Source organism: Brassica napus, chromosome C7 (genome assembly GCF_020379485.1).
Source record: "Brassica napus cultivar Da-Ae chromosome C7, Da-Ae, whole genome shotgun sequence".
NCBI classification, from domain to species: Eukaryota; Viridiplantae; Streptophyta; class Magnoliopsida; order Brassicales; family Brassicaceae; genus Brassica; species Brassica napus.
The window spans coordinates 14,690,939-14,706,912 of record NC_063450.1 but is presented as its reverse complement, the minus strand read 5'-3'; the positions used below and the strand labels follow the sequence as shown (position 1 = coordinate 14,706,912).

Here is a 15,974-nt window from a genome sequence, read left to right as displayed (position 1 = left end):
AAATTAACACTTTTACTTTATATCCAAATGAAATGAGACTAGTCTCTATTTATAGATCATAATAAGTGTGGCATTTTGGTATAATCTTTATTTTTATAAAAAAAAAGTTTACTATAAAATAATTGTATTTGAATAATTTAGAGAAATTAAAAAAGTACAAAAAAATATCAGTAGCCACTAAGAATACAAAAGAAGCAACGTAGGACCCATTTAATTGTCTTTCAACACGTTGAAAACTTTCAACACGTTGAAAACTTTCAACATCCAATTAATCCACCTGGATTCTCACCTTTTTCAACAGGTCCATTGCATCAGTTAAACAGTTGAATTTTTAATTCAACAGGGCCATTGCTCGTGGTCTTATAAAAATAGATGTTATGCAAACCTGTCATGTCTCCTCGGTCATGTTCTCCCTTCCCTTGTTTATTAATTTGTTTAAATCTTTTGTATTTAAATACTTGCAGTCGTTTGTTATATCCTCTGTTCGGGAACGCACTGGGCACTAGTTGGACGGTCGGGTTAAGCCTAGCACCAAAAGAAAAAATCGGGGATTAATCTGAAATTATACAGGGCAGAATTTTTAGATGGTTTACTATGTTATAAAACATGTTAATCTTTAATTGTATATAACATTAATACATTTTTATGTTTAAGATTGTATAAAACACACAATTAGAATATATAAACTTAATATAGTGTAATTTTCATCAAAATTATGAATATAAATGATATTATTCTAATTCTCTCAATGCAAAATGCCTCAGAAGTGTATTATTCTAATTCTCTTATGAAAGAACCAGCTTTTGTAATTAAGAAAAATAGCCACAACTTTTTAAAAGCGGTTAATTTGTCCTATTTTATCTCTTATCAACTTAGGAATAACCTCAGTCCCTTCCTCTAGGCCTGGGAATTTGAATCATAACCCGCAGACCCCGTCCCGTTTGATCCGACGCGGAGTGGGTGTGGGTGTAGGTTAAGACTATTTTAAGCGGGGCGAATGCGGGTTGGTGGATTTTGACTCGCAAGTACTCGCCAATCCGTAAATTTGTTTGAAACATCTTAAAATTTTTTGAAAATTTAAAAAAAATATATGGATTTTCTATAAAAATATTTTTATTTATAAATATATCATTTTTTAGAAAAAAATTATATAAAGTAATTATTTTCTAGATAAAAATATTATCCGCCAGTCGTGCAGGTTATCCGCAAAATTAAGAGAGGCGGGTGCGAGTTGGTGGATTTTAAATTGTGGGTTGAGCGGGTGAAGATTTTCAGTTAAAAAAAAAGTTGACCGGCAAACCCAGACCTACTTGCCTCGTATAGTGATAGAGCAAAAAGCTAGGAGACTAGCCATGTTAGTTTACGTGTCGCGCCATGCGACCTGCAAACTAAGATTATGTTCGTTTACGTGTCGTGCGACCTGTGACTAAACCTACGACTAAAATTATGTTTGTTTACGTGTCGCGCGACCAGCGATATGCGACCAGTCGCGTAATCAAAATTTTCTTAATTTTTAATCTTTATTTTTCGGGTGACTTAAATCGGAACCTGCAAATGGTCGTGCGATCAGTCGCGCGACACCAAAACGAACAATAACATGCGACTCGGCTCTAGGCCTGGGCGTTCGGGTCTTCGGGTCGGGTTCGGGCCGGTTCCTTTCGGGTCCGAGTCTTTTCGGGTCCTAAATATTTAGATCCAATAGGTACTTAGAAATTTTCGGTTCGGGTTCGGGTCGGTTCTTCTCGGGTCCGGGTCGGTTCGAGTCTATAATTAAAATACCCATAAAATACCCGTAATTTTTTGGGTCCATATCGGGTCCGGGTCGGGTTCGGGTATTTAGGATCTGAAAAGGACATGATATACCCAATTCCATCAACTTTAGTTGAATATTTGTCATATATATTTAAAATTTTACAAAACAACTTAAATGAAACTATTAATAATAAAAATAAAACATTTTAAAACTCTAAATTTTACATTTTAAAACTTTATATTACTTTAAAAATATTAAAAAAAATAATAACAAATGTTGTTAACAAAAGATATTTCAACTAAATCATAAAATAATATATATAAAATAGAACACAAAAACATCATAGTTTTAGATATACATGTTTTTAAGTCGGGTACAAATCGGTTCTTATCGGGTCGGGTATATTCGGATCGGTTCTATTCGGGTCCGGATCTATTCGGGTCGGTTCTTTTTCTGTTCCGGTTTTTTCGGGTAAAAAAAATTTAGATCCAAAAAGTACTTGTAAATTTTCGGTCCGGTTCCGGGTCAGATATTTTTGGGTCGGTTCCGATTCGGGTCTTCGGGTCCAGGTTAAAATGCCTAGGCCTACGACTCGCAGGTTGCGTTGGTCGCCGGGTGGGCGATAGGTAAAGAAGCTACAGTAAAAAGATGACTGCCACGTGTACGAACCTTGATAAACCAGTACACATCTCACCTTCAACAAGAAACTTCCGGTAACCGGTCATCTCTCTCTCTCAATCAAAAGTCTCATTAAGGAATCGAATCAAGCAATAATAAAATAATTAGTATCACATTTTCTTCTATAAATCTTAGATTTCTCCTCCTTGAGTGTTTAGGGATATGTCTGTGTAAAAATGGACATGGGGGAAGAGAAGGAAGTAGTTTCTCTGGGAACTCTGAGTAAGAAGATGGATGATTTTGCAAAGGCTAGAGATTGGGAGAAGTATCACAGCCCAAGGAACCTCCTTTTAGCCATGGTATCTTCTTTTACTCCTTTGATTTATCTCTAAATCTCAAGTTAGTGTATTAATCTTCCAGTTACGATGCATATAGTGTACTGGAGTGTCACATGGAAATTTAACTTGGGTCCTGTCTGATAAACAGAAAAGTTGGCTTCTTTTGCTATGTAATGGAATCTCTCTTTTTTTGTTAATTGTTTACATTTCATGGATCTTCGAGTTGGTTATAATGTCTGGTTTTCTCCTGATCTTGTCTTATAAGCTGATCTTGGTTCCATGAAAATTTGATTATGTAATTAAGAACCCGCAAATAAAAAAAGGGGATATTGTGGCTTTGTACCAACTTTGACATGATTGCAAGTGATGGAGCAATGAATTTGCAATTAACATAAACAATGAGAAAAACATGTGATTTTTGAGAACAAAGTCATAAAAAGGTCAAAACTTTTGTCCTGCAAAACCAAGTGAACTCTTGTTTCTTGTTGTTTTGGTTGCTTTAGAAATAATATTTAATATGAAATGTAGGTGGGTGAAGTGGGAGAGTTATCAGAGATATTCCAATGGAGAGGGGAAGTGGAAAGAGGACTTCCGGATTGGAAAGAAGAAGACAAAGTTCATCTTGGTGAAGAATTATCAGATGTGTTGTTGTATCTGGTGAGGCTTTCTGATGTTTGTGGTGTCGAATTGGGCAAGGCCGCTCTGCGGAAACTCGAGCTCAATGCCATTAAGTACCCAGCACCCAAACAGACTGATCATTGTGTTGGTGAACATTCAAGCGACAATACTAAGTTGACCGAAGATAATTAATCTCTGTTTTTTCTCAAAAAAAAAAAAAAAAATCCTAATGTGAGTTGTTGACTCTTGCTTTGTACAACTTTTCCATTGGTCTCTGTATTGTTGCTTTCCCTGTCTTGCACTGAATCTTTTTACATTAGAGTTAACCTTTTTACATATATTGCTCGTGGAGTTATTTGATTCATCAGAGCATTTGCGAGTGTCTCTGCATCTACTCGCTTGTTCAATGATAAAAGATTCACAAGAAAGAACTTGGATAAATCCTCAAAGCAGTTTCTGGTTCACATGTTGAATTGGTTTAGATTATGTTCGTTGAACATCAATCCCTATACAAGTCCACATTACTAGTGAACATAGCGTGATCAACCCCTCATTATATTCTTTAGATCAAGTCTGAGATCTTTATTTTCTATCACTGCAACGGCTTGTGTTTGCGTTATTTTCATTGTGCATTTGTCGGTTTCATTGTTCAACTTTGCATTGGTCTCTTTATATTTGCTTAACCTGTCTTGCACTGAATGGATATAAGCGTTCACATTTCTATATCATGAATTAGTAGACTACATACATGATGACTGATGACACGTCTCCACTACTACCTATACCATCCCCTCTAAAACCCTTAATCTTTACCTTCCCAAATGCTGTTTGTTCCTCAAAATCCAAAACCCGAAAGAATTTGCGATGAATATCTCAAGGTGTTGTTCCCTTGCTTTACAGGTTTGTGGTTCTGCTCATGATTCAGCGGTATTGTCACTAGTTTGCGGTGTTAGTGGAGACAGAACGTCCCTCATACGAAGCCCATTGCCCCAGAAAGAGGCAAGGCATAGACCCATTATGGCCATTACAACCACAGAGCATGCTGCTGGCACGGCTTGGCTGCTTCCAAGAAACTGGCTTGCAAGCAGCCCAGCTAAGGTCGAGCTTTGCATTCCTGTGCACAGGGATATCGTCCGGCTTACTTCTTCCTCTTGTCTGGTTAAAAGATTCAACAACAGAACTCAAGAAAAGTATTTATTGAAGCTAGAAAAAAAAAAGAAGATTCTTACGTGTTGAAGTAGTGTTACCTTAAGCCTGGGATCTTGGAGAACCAATATCCCACAACAAATGCTAACGCGTGGAATGTGATAACTGGAAGAATCAATCTAAGACCTTCTGCTGAAAGAATCTGACTTCGATTAATCGAAAGCGGGCTTCCGATGCAGAGTGAAGTGCATACCATAGCAACAAACGGCATCACAGGTCGAAGAAGAGTGACCACAGGCTTTGCGTAAGTATTCAACACAAGGCCAAGAGTGACTGGAACAAGCACAACCTACAGATGTTAAATCAAGTTTTGACCTCAAACGATGATTGTTTCTTCTCATGATCATATAGCTAAAAAAGCTTTTGGTTACCTGTAGTATAGACTTGGACATGGCAACAGCATCGACGGGAACAACAGATCCAATAAGAAGACCGCTTAGCAGTGGAGTAAAGAGAACAGAGGCAATAGTAGTAGAGCTAGTAAGAAGAATGCTCATGGCAACATCAGCTTTGCTGAGAGAACTGGCGTAGCTAGACAACTGAGCTCCAGCGACACAACAGGTGAGTACAAAACCAGCGTAGAAAGTGGTCGGCATCCCAAAGGCATTAGCAACTAAAACCCCAAGGAGCGGTTTCAGAACGTACTGAGCAACAAAACCAACAGATAACGGCACTGGTCTGCAACCAAAACAAATAATGTACTCAAAAAAACTAAACAGCCTCAAGAAGAAAACTTGAATGATCAAATAACCTTTTGAAAGCAAGAGCAAAATCCTGGATTGAAAGCTGGATTCCGATAGATAACATAATCCCACCAAGAGCAGGAGCATAGAGTTCTTTAGATACCCTGCAAACATTTCATCTGATATTCATCTTAAACACTACTCAATTCTCATCAGATAGCTTGAGAACAGAGCAATGACGACGCATCAAAGCGTAAAAGCACCAATCTTGTAAGAGAGGGAGAGAGTGCAAACCAGGTGAAAGTGGATGGGTAGGAGAGAGCAGCGAGGGCGGTGAGGGCCACTACGAAAGGAAGCAAAGCGGACAAGACCTGAGAGGAGGAATCGGAGTTATCAGGAGAATCGTTTCCTCCGCAGAAAGATAAGAGAGACATGTTGCCATCTCTCCACTGCAATCCAACTCTTCCCATAAACGGCGTCGTTGAGCACGCTACTTCCCCCACGCGTCTTTGAAAGCTACTACTAATAAGCGATGGCGGAACGATCGAAGAGAAAGATGAATGAGAACAATTGAAGAACCGAGATTTAGCGGCAAGTGTCCGTTTGGGTATTGCTGGTGGTGAGAAAGGGAAAGGGAAAGAGGTGATTGAAGCCATTCTCTTTCTACTTTGTCTGAAAATTGAGAGGGTCAAAAGTTTGGAGTTTGAAGAAGCAAGCAAAAGGGATAATATAGAAAATAAATGTTCACTAATTAACAAAGTGTATGCCAAACTCATGGCGTGGTCCTCTAGTAGTCATTTCTACTTAGCCGGTTGGTTTTTGTCTATTTAGATGCACAATTTTGGTGTTACAACTTTGTTTGTTTGGTCCAATTACTTCAGAATTGACCGGTTTCATTGGACGTCGTCTTTCTCATTATTAACCCTAGTAGAATACTAGAATCTAATCAGTTTCTTCTTCTAACTACTCTTTCATATTTAAAGCTGGAGAATATAAAAATGTTCACGGGGGTCCCTGGCCATAGATTAAAAGATAGAATGTCCAGTTAGCCAACACATAAAATAATTTAACAGAGCCCAATCAGAATAGTTCATAGCTGGCTGGGCTAATCTTGGGCCATGTCCAATGAAACTTTTGCTGCATGTCCCTATTTTTTTAATTTATTTTTCAACAACAAAAATTCTTTCGCCGCTCAAACTAGAGTTGGTCTGAGAATCCAGATCGAAACAGAATAATCAATAAAAACTAAACTTTTATAAAAAGCTCGTACAGTCTTGGCAAGCGAATCAGTTGTCTTTTTTATGCCTTTGGAACATGAATGATCTTGAAATCTTGAAAATGTTCTTGAAGCGATGCTAGCTCTAGTAGTTCCGGTGAAAATCCTGGCCATGCTGTCAGATCGTTGACCATAAAAATTAGCTCCTTGCAGTCTGTCCCGAAATATTGGCATGTTGTATGTTGAATCATATTCTCCATGGACCAAATGAGTGCGTCTAGTTCTGAGAGCAAAGATGACAATCTTCTCTCCTTGTTTTTCAACCCTATGAGTTGTTCATTTCCCACTTCATCTATCTATACCCAACCATATCCACTGTATTGTGAATCTGCAGTCCAAGATCCATCGATCAAACAAATACTTTGCAAGAATAAGGCATGTGTATTTTGTGTTTGATGTGATTGTTGTGCACATCGCTGGGCTTTGAATTTGCATCAAACAAAGCATTACATTCACTTTGGGCATGCCACATGCACCTATTTATATATGATCCATTAAGCAAAAAAAAAAATACATTATACATATGTATAATTTATTAGATGTAACTTCCTTCTTGATGTAGAAATGTTTCACAACTAGTTTTAGAATCACACTATCATTATACATATGAATATTTTTTTTATATAAAGCCCACTTATTTCTTTTTTGTTTTACTAACTTAAACTAAGTTAAATGAGCTAAACAATAAAGCAACTTAATGGCGCAATAAATTAAAATTTTAGTCCATAGAACTAAAAACTTAATTTACAGTTAAGTGAAAAAAATTATCTTTTCTATCATATTTTTTTTTCTTATAAAAAAAACTCTTTAACTTCTTTCTCTCTTGTAAAATTTAAAGTTCGCCCCCATTTTATGTTTTGTTTAAGGTCTCCAGAATTTTAAGGCCGGTCCTGATAATCGGCATAGACTTAAGCAACATTGCTTTCATTGGTGGAAGCAAGTGTAATAGAAAGAAGCTGAGAAAGTGAAGTGAAGAGGCAAAACAAAAAGGTTTTTGCAAATATGGATTCTTTATCCTAGAGGATAGGATCATACATTGAGGATCATCAGTTTGCATGGATTCTTTGGTACATTTGGAAAATGCAAAACGAAATGGTTTTAATGATTTAGATAAGAATCCAATTGATACATTGCAATTGGCAGAAACAGGGCAGCACTTTGGAATGAATCTCAATTGGGGATAGAGAGCAGGGGAACAAGGAATGAGGATGTACATGGTACACCACATCAAATTGGTAGATGGTGCATTACAGATGCTTCTTAGAAAGAAAAGGACTTACTATCAAGACAGTGTTGATATACCACTTTAGAAGGCTTTGAGGGTTTTATGGGGGCAAGAAACATCAGAGCTTCGCATTCACCTCTCCACGAGAAGATGGAAGCGTTAATTTGGGCGACGGAATGTATGAAACGGCTACGACAGTTTCATGTAATATTTGCAACAAATTGTTCCCAGTTGGTGAAAATGGTTTCAGAACCAGAAGAATGGTCTACTTTTATAGTATATTTAGAAGAATTTCAAAAATTAAAGAATGGATATGTCGCTTTTCAACTCAAGCACATTCCTAGGACTCATAACTTATTCTCTTGCACTTGCGCAAGAAATCACTATGTTTATTTTTCCCATATGAACACAGAGTCCATAGTTTGGTCAGTAGAGTCTTGATTAAGAAGTATTATGTTATTGATAAAAAAAATTTATACAATAAATTGAATCAGGTGTAATGGAGCTAATTTATATGGGAGTTTAAATAATTATACACATAAAACATGACACATCAATGTTTTCAAATAAAATTTTTAATTTCAAAATATATTTAAAAAACAGAAAAATATTAATAATTACTAAAATATATTGTTTATATGATTAAATGGTAGATCAAGTTATAGTTGATATTTTATGAATGCAGAGTTTTACATAAAACATGCAATATATTTAGATCCATATGAAGTGAGTTAAAACAATTATATTTTACGATTATAAAATACGAAAAAATAAACCTTGATCAATGTAAGAATAGTTAAAATTGTAAATTAATATATTTCATTTATAAAAATATTTAGAAACCAAAACTAATAAAAGATACATTAAATAGATGGTTTAAATGTTTTAGCCATAGTTTTATTAATTTCTACTTACTAAGTATTACAATAAGTTATAAAATCAATAAAATGTGTGTATTACATTTTAGAACTCAATCACTTTAGTTCATACACTAAACCCAGTCAATATGTATAACTTTTTGTAAATAAAATAAATAATTATTTGATTTAAATAAAATTTTATACACTTTAAAAATACGGTTAAGAATCTAGTTCACATTTAAATCAGAATCACATTTAAATCAGAATCATACTCTAAAAATCAATAAGAAGTCAATAAAATAAATTAAAATCTCTTATTATCATTTATAGAAATAATTTTGTATTTGAAAATTAACTATTGTATGAGTTTCATATGTGTTTATGACACAAAAATATTTAACTTGATCATATTATGTGACTTTATCTCTATTTAATAATCTTTCCGTTCCTAAAAGATCTATGTCTTAGAATTTTCACACTTTTTAATAAAACATATTAAAACTTAGCTATAAATGCATAGTTTTTTGTAATTTTATATTTTCTATAATTTTAAACCAATAAGATTTTAAGAAATGCAATTAATGTTCTTGAACTTCACAATTTCTCATTATTAGTTGACAAAATTTACATTGGAAATATAAAATATGTATCTTTTTGAAACAAAAGTTTTCTCTAGAATATGAATCATTTAGGAACGGAAAGAGTATATTTCTACAAACATGAAAGATCTGAAAGTACTAGGATACAAAAGTATTTGACTGATATATTTTATAATGTTAGGGGTGATTGGTTGTAGCTGTAGATGCTCTAGACAACTAAAAATTAGTCTAGAGTCAAAAATGTCAGCCAATTAAACTTTCTGTTTTTTAAAAGAAGTTAACAACCAAAAATTCTCTAGAAAATTAAAATATGCTTGTGGAAACATAAAACTACAGCTACACCAAAAGTTTTACAGGAAATAAATGTACACCTTAAACACTATAGCCAAAAACATAAAGCTACGAGTCATTCCAATCATACATGTTATCTCTATTAATAGTAAAAATATTTTCTCTTAGATTTGTTTCTTTATTTCTTGCTAAAATCTTGTATTTCTTTCCTTTTACATTTATTATTTTGTTATTTTCACCTAATCTTTTCTTATTATAATTTTTTTCCTTGTAATGCTTCCCAAAAAATTTCATTAGATTCCCTATATTTTTTACCATACCTAGTGTTCTCCTGTATAGATATCTGCAATACACAATTCTTCTCTGATAGATAGATTTCAGTTGTAGTTGCAGGTCTATGTTCATTATCAAAATGGTTTTGATAGTGAAAGCTCTTCTTGCTGCTTCAGTATTGTTGTCTTTGCGTTTTTCAGTAACAGAGTCTGCCCCTGAGTCTGCTCTTGTCACCAAAATTTCTGGTTTTAGTGGCACTTTTCCATCTAAACACTATGCCGGGTAAAATTCAGTTGAACTGCTTACATTTCACAAAAACGAAAAGCACATCTTTTCATACAGTTTTATTTTAGATTTTATTCCTAAAGAATTTAATCTCTCTTTTCAAATGGACGTTGGTACGTGATCTAAGGTATGTGGCAATAGATAAGGAGCGTAATAAGAATCTATGGTATTACTTTGTGGAATCAGAGAGAAATGCTTCAACAGATCCAGTTGTCATTTGGTTAAATGGTGGTCCAGGTTGCTCTAGCATGGATGGATTTATCTACGAGCATGGTAAGTTTCATATAATCTCTACTTTAGCCACTACAAACATTAGTTTTTTTCGACTCAAGATTTATCTCGATGTTATCCAAATACAATAATAGCATATACTTTTGCAGGTCCTTTCAATTTTGAACGAACAAAAACAAAAGAACCTCGTTTGCATCTCAATCCTTATAGTTGGTCTAAGGTGAAAAGAAAGAACAACGACTTTTGATAAACCATCAAATATGCACTTTTCTTATAATAAATAAGAAAATCGTTCAAGTATTTTTTGATGTCAAAAAAAAAAATCGTTTTGTTTTTGTTTTTTGTGGTCAGGTTTCGAACATCATATACCTTGACTCCCCAGTTGGTGTGGGGTACTCTTACTCTAGAAACAAGTCGGATTATAAAACTAATGATTCAAAAACCGCGTCTGATTCTTATGCATTCCTAGTCGAGGTGAAATAATAATGTTCTATTTTTTTAGAACAATAATAATGTTTAATGTGTAGTGGGTGCGATTCAACAAATTAACTATTAATTATTTATGTTCGACAGTGGTTCAAGATGTTTCCGGAGTTTCAGTCAAATCCATTCTTTATCTCAGGAGAATCATATGCTGGTGTCTACGTCCCAACTCTTGCTTCCGAAGTTGTCAAAGGTCATCTAACTTTTGTAACATCATATTATTAGAAAAATAAACCCCTTTTCATATGCTAGAAAAAAAATGGTTTCCAGTATTTCTCTTCAACTCTTGTTACTTTGTAGGAAATAAGAATGGGACAAAGCCGGTTATCGACTTGAAGGTACAGCTAATGGAATTCAATAATGGAGATAATCTTTCAGATTAAAAGTTCTTCATGGTTTCGGTTCGTCAATCTTAATATGTCATATACATTATATATATAGGGATATTTGGTGGGTAATGGAGTTACTGATCCAGTGTTTGATGGTAACGCACTTGTCCCCTTCGCACATGGGATGGGACTCATCTCTAATGAACTCTATGAGGTTTGGTTTTGCTGCTCGATGTCTTATAATCCTTGCTTTATTCATCAGTGCTTTTTATCTAATGTGTAACAAAAACTGGCAGGATACTAAAGCAGCATGCAAAGGAGAGTACTATAAAGAGCCAGATGTAAGCGAAGAATGCGCTTACTTGCTTGGAAAAGTGTCAGATGATGTGAAGTTATTAAACATATATAACATTCTAGAACCGTGCTTCCACGGAACATCGACGTCCCCAATTGACATGGGATCTATTCCTCCGAGTTTCCTTAAGTTGGGAAAAACAGAAAGGCCGTTGCCAGTGAGAAAGAGAATGTTTGGACGCTCGTGGCCCCTTGGTGCTGTTGTGCGTCCAGGCTTTGTCCCTAGTTGGCCTCAAATCCTTGCTAACTCCCAAGTTCCTTGCGTTGTGAGTACTTAACGTCATCATGCACCTCCCTCTTATATATGTTTTGGTTAAGTATATTTGCTATTGCCGCTTGAGAAAATTATAATTAAAATTATCACTTGTTTACACACAAATTTACATATGTACAATTAGGTTTATCCATTTGTATTAAAGGATCTTTGATCATTATACACAAATATAAGCTTGTGCTACATTCCTTCTCATATATATGTATTTCTCCACGACATAATTAAAATGTAAGGAACTTGGTATGGATGCAGGATGATAGAGTTGCAACGGCATGGCTGAACGATCCTGCAGTAAGGAAGGCGGTTCATGCTAAAGAGGTCTTTATATCATCCATCATACATGTTCTCTCTTCTTTTTGCCATAAAATATTTTGACATCTAAAAGTTATGTCTGAAACGTTGATAGGAAAGCGAGATTGGAAGATGGCAATTGTGCACAAACAACCTCGATTACACTCATGATGCTGGAAGCATGATAGAATTTCATAGAAACCTCACTCTTAGTGGCTATCGTGCTCTAATTTTCAGGTACATATATATATTAACCGTACAAGTAAGACTACAGAAAATGTCTAGAAACCAAGGTGGCATGGTCCAATGGTGTTGTTCTGGATCAAACACGCGATAATCTTCTTTGCTTTCTCATTGTTTCTACATGTTTTAACGAGTAGTAAACCCAGTGAAAAATATTTTAATATGTGCAGCGGAGATCATGACATGTGTGTGCCATATACCGGCTCTGAAGCATGGACTAAGTCAATGGGATACAAGGTGGTCGATGAATGGAGGGCATGGATCTCAAATGGCATGGTCGCTGGGTAATTGTTTTATCTCTCTCTCTCTCTCTAATGATTTGTTTCTCAGTTCACTATTTCTACAATAATTTGGTACGATAGGTTTACACAAGGGTATGCCAACAATCTTACATTTGCAACTATTAAGGTAAAAAAATCCCCCTCTTTTTTTTTTTTTTTGTATTTTACAGATGAATTTGTTGCTTTTGTTATGCGCTTTTGATGTTTGAATGTTTTGTTTTGTAGGGTTCAGGGCATACCGTTCCTGAATACAAACCTCATGAAGCCTTGGACTTCTATAGCCGTTTTCTAGAAGGAAAAAATATATAGACTCCTCAAGTTTTAGCTCGTACTTCATTAAAATGATGTCTTCTTTGAGCTTAAAACATCCTTCCTAATAAAATTCAAGTTTCCAATAATATTTTTTGGAAGTAAAAGAAGAGTTGCAAAGCCCGATAGCTAACTTGGGAACGATAAACCGTATCAGTTTCATGACAACACGTGGAAAAGGAATTTTGATTTCGAACCTAAGTTTGCGATGTTAAGCTTGTTCATGTTTTCACTTAATCATCCCCATACGGGTCTTGGTCGACATTAAATGTTAACTAATATATGCATTACTCCGTATTTTGATATTTGAATTAGCTTTTGATCATAGAAGTTTAAAGAGGGAATCAAGAGAGGGAAAATAGGTGAATGCTCAAGTTCTTGGACTAAAACATGGGGACAATTAGCTTTAATACTCTTCTTCATCTGTTGACAGAAAACGAAAAACAAAGTTAGAATCATCTCTCTAAGTTTGCAAGTATATAATCGTGTGTAAAGATGATGCTTACTATCATTATCCTCCGGCTTGTTATAATCGTCGTCATCATCATCAAAGTCTTTAGTCTACAAAACATAAAAGAAGAAAGTTTAACTAATCTTCAGAGCCAGAATAGTGACATGTTCATCTTTCACCAATTAGTTTAGAAGAAGAAAAAAAAAGAGAGAAGAACCTTATCATAATCTCCGTTATCAGAATCTTCTCCCTCAGATTCCTCAGCTTCATCATCACCTTCTCCTTTCTCTTCCTTCCTTTCAGCCTATAAACCAAAAAAAAAAAATCAAACATGCATGTAAAGACTTGTGGGCTCCTTAAAACTGTATTTTGTTATACCTTAAGCTTTGCTCCAAGCTTCTCCAAAACCTCCAACTTGTGCAGATCTACAAAAACAGAGCATAAACTTTGAGTTTCTTTTGAGTTGTATAACATTGTTGAAACTAATAAAAAAAAAAAGAACAATGTCAATTACCTGCGTCTTGAGTCCATTTAGCTCTCTTCACAGGCCGTTCTCTTGGAGTATCTGCGAGATTGCAGCATATGATCAAAACAGTAACTTTAAAAAGATGAAACTAAATTTACAAGATGATTAGTTCGAAACCTCCAAGAAGTTCTTTAGGGAAGTTATCAGGTCTAAGAACAAGATAGTCATAGAAAGATCCCCTCTCATGAGACTTCTTCTTCTTTGGCTTCAACGTGTCTGAAAACCTCTCAATATCTAAACTCTCACTCTCTGAATACCAAAAAAAAGAAAACATTAAAAATCAAAGTCTAATAAGAGAGTTTATGTATGTTTTGTATAATAGATACCTTTCTTTGAAACTCCATCTCCTAAGTGGTAAATCGAAGTTTTCCAAAACTTGTCAAAACGATCATTGAATTGCTTGTCTTCTGAGATTGATTTGCGGTCAGGTAACGTTATGTCCTGCCCGCAACAAAAAAAAGGTTCAGACTTTGCATATGGGAGGAGAGATGAATCAAAGCGAAAAAGTTTTCAACTTACGGGGAAAATCACGAAAGGTTCTGCCTTCGCATACTCAACGCCAAACCCACCTCTTCCTCTTCCTCGTCCTCTTCCTCTGTAAGCCATCTACAAGCACCGAGAAGGGGTTTTCGAACGTCTCTTTCAGAAACAGGCGATTGCGGAGAAAGCAAATTTAAGGGTTCCCGTTATATTTCCCCGTTTTATTAGATTAAGAATTATATTTTACTTTGCTAAAAAAAAGGATTATATTTTACAATGTATTGCCCCTATAGTCCGTTTACTCTCATATAGTTTTCTTTTTTTTCGTGCACAACATCCCCTATATATTAATCGAGGAACATTTGAAAAGATGTAACTTCAATTTTGTATTAATTAAAATAGCCCCCAATACATAGGTGTCACTCAATTAGGTAGTCAATTACATTCAATTGAAAAATAAGTAGGTCCACATTCGATTTTTATATGTTGTTAGATACATAAATTGGTCAAACTATATGATATAATGATATGATATGTTATTTTCTTTCCTTAAATCAAACCTACGGAATTACCATAAATGACTAATATATATATGACAATTAATGATTTTAATAATAAAGATTTGATAACAATTTATATCTCCTCCATCATTTTTTGTTTAATTTTATATTATTAAAATAAATTAAACAATCAAATTAGTTATAAAAGTAAAATTTAGATTTTTTCGTATATGTTATATTTTGAATTTTTAAAAACGACAATAAATGACTAAAACTATTAAAATTATTATGTTAAAAATTAATGATCAATGGTTTAACATTTTTATTATAAGAAGATACACATGATTTTAAAACCATATGAGTAAAAAATATCATTTAATAATAAAATAAATATATATATATATAGATTAAACACTATATACCATAGGATTACATAAATATTTTAATATTAAAAGTTTCAATGAATTTTCAAGAACATTTATAAATTATAAACTTATTAAAGATTTCAGATTGAAAATTTTGTTATCGATGATTTAAATATTTTGTTATAAAATGATATGAATGATCATAGAACCGTATGATTATAAATTCTTATTTAATAAAAAACTATATAAAATATACTATTCTTAGAAAAATAGGTTGATCCATCTTAACTTATATTACACTTTTTATTAAACTAACTATCGAATTGATAAATAACGTACCAAAAAATGTTTTGCACTTTCCTTAAATAAAAGCTACGAAATTACCTAATATGATTAACATATATGTGAAATTAATTATTATGAATAATAAATATTTGATAACAATTTTTGTATCTTAGTTCTTTTTAAAAATTTTATATTATTAAAATATATTAAAAATCACATTAAATATATAATAAAAACATTTATATTTTTTTATATGTTATATTTTGAATTTTTCAAAACGTCTATAAATTATTAGAAATTTGAAGATCACCACTCTTAAAATTTTGTGATCAATAGATTATTTTTTTTGTCATAATAAGTTACAAATGATCATAAAATTGTATTAATATGAACTTTTATTTAATATTATAAGAAGATACACATGATTTTAAAACCATATGAGTAAAAAATATCATTTAATAATAAAACATATATATATATATATAGATTAAACTATATACCATAAGATTACATAAATATTTTAATATTAAAACTTTCAATGAATTTT

General features: G+C 33.6%; 4 protein-coding genes across 4 annotated transcripts; 2 read left to right on the top strand and 2 right to left on the bottom strand.

The window, feature by feature from the left end:
- The first annotated feature begins 2,481 nt into the window (after positions 1-2,481).
- LOC106405862 (dCTP pyrophosphatase 1-like) lies at positions 2,482-3,667 on the top strand. Its single transcript, XM_013846414.3, has 2 exons — positions 2,482-2,730; positions 3,238-3,667. Exons 1-2 carry the CDS (start codon positions 2,608-2,610, stop codon positions 3,517-3,519), a joined length of 405 nt encoding a protein of 134 aa, XP_013701868.1. The 5' UTR covers positions 2,482-2,607; the 3' UTR covers positions 3,520-3,667.
- A 334-nt stretch (positions 3,668-4,001) lies between these two features.
- On the bottom strand, positions 4,002-5,966 carry LOC106405857 (probable sodium/metabolite cotransporter BASS3, chloroplastic). Its single transcript, XM_013846409.3, has 5 exons — positions 5,511-5,966; positions 5,285-5,380; positions 4,905-5,211; positions 4,575-4,822; positions 4,002-4,482 (listed from the first exon to the last, which is right to left on the bottom strand). Exons 1-5 carry the CDS (start codon positions 5,870-5,872, stop codon positions 4,242-4,244), a joined length of 1,254 nt encoding a protein of 417 aa, XP_013701863.2. The 5' UTR covers positions 5,873-5,966; the 3' UTR covers positions 4,002-4,241.
- Positions 5,967-9,144: 3,178 nt separating this feature from the next.
- LOC106405859 (serine carboxypeptidase-like 21) lies at positions 9,145-12,927 on the top strand. The gene is made up of 13 exons (XM_013846411.3): positions 9,145-10,022; positions 10,153-10,298; positions 10,406-10,476; positions 10,608-10,730; positions 10,830-10,932; positions 11,040-11,077; positions 11,181-11,282; positions 11,365-11,688; positions 11,949-12,014; positions 12,103-12,224; positions 12,401-12,514; positions 12,593-12,638; positions 12,737-12,927. The coding sequence occupies exons 1-13, from the start codon at positions 9,865-9,867 to the stop codon at positions 12,818-12,820; spliced, it is 1,497 nt and encodes a 498-aa protein (XP_013701865.2). The 5' UTR covers positions 9,145-9,864; the 3' UTR covers positions 12,821-12,927.
- Positions 12,899-14,612, bottom strand: LOC106405861. The gene is made up of 7 exons (XM_022705650.2): positions 14,317-14,612; positions 14,124-14,238; positions 13,915-14,046; positions 13,786-13,836; positions 13,650-13,696; positions 13,489-13,575; positions 12,899-13,243 (listed from the first exon to the last, which is right to left on the bottom strand). Exons 1-7 carry the CDS (start codon positions 14,401-14,403, stop codon positions 13,085-13,087), a joined length of 678 nt encoding a protein of 225 aa, XP_022561371.1. The 5' UTR covers positions 14,404-14,612; the 3' UTR covers positions 12,899-13,084.
- Between the last annotated feature and the right edge of the window lie 1,362 nt (positions 14,613-15,974).

What these genes read in the sequence shown, in the direction of transcription:
- LOC106405862 (XM_013846414.3), top strand. Translation starts at nt 2,608, where the DNA reads ATGGACATGGGGGAAGAGAAGGAAGTAGTTTCTCTGGGAACTCTGAGT. An exon ending in GGAACCTCCTTTTAGCCATG is followed by an intron (nt 2,731 to 3,237) that starts GTATCTTCTTTT and finishes TATGAAATGTAG; the next exon opens with GTGGGTGAAGTGGGAGAGTT.
- LOC106405857 (XM_013846409.3), bottom strand. Translation starts at nt 5,872, where the DNA reads ATGGCTTCAATCACCTCTTTCCCTTTCCCTTTCTCACCACCAGCAATA. An exon ending in TTTGCTCTTGCTTTCAAAAG is followed by an intron (nt 5,212 to 5,284) that starts GTTATTTGATCA and finishes TTTTGGTTGCAG; the next exon opens with ACCAGTGCCGTTATCTGTTG. An exon ending in TCCAAGATCCCAGGCTTAAG is followed by an intron (nt 4,483 to 4,574) that starts GTAACACTACTT and finishes TCTTTTAACCAG; the next exon opens with ACAAGAGGAAGAAGTAAGCC.
- LOC106405859 (XM_013846411.3), top strand. Translation starts at nt 9,865, where the DNA reads ATGTTCATTATCAAAATGGTTTTGATAGTGAAAGCTCTTCTTGCTGCT. An exon ending in TGCTTCCGAAGTTGTCAAAG is followed by an intron (nt 10,933 to 11,039) that starts GTCATCTAACTT and finishes GTTACTTTGTAG; the next exon opens with GAAATAAGAATGGGACAAAG. An exon ending in TCAAATGGCATGGTCGCTGG is followed by an intron (nt 12,515 to 12,592) that starts GTAATTGTTTTA and finishes TTGGTACGATAG; the next exon opens with GTTTACACAAGGGTATGCCA.
- LOC106405861 (XM_022705650.2), bottom strand. Translation starts at nt 14,403, where the DNA reads ATGGCTTACAGAGGAAGAGGACGAGGAAGAGGAAGAGGTGGGTTTGGC. An exon ending in AACCTTTCGTGATTTTCCCC is followed by an intron (nt 14,239 to 14,316) that starts GTAAGTTGAAAA and finishes TGTTGCGGGCAG; the next exon opens with GACATAACGTTACCTGACCG. An exon ending in AGCTTGGAGCAAAGCTTAAG is followed by an intron (nt 13,576 to 13,649) that starts GTATAACAAAAT and finishes TTTGGTTTATAG; the next exon opens with GCTGAAAGGAAGGAAGAGAA.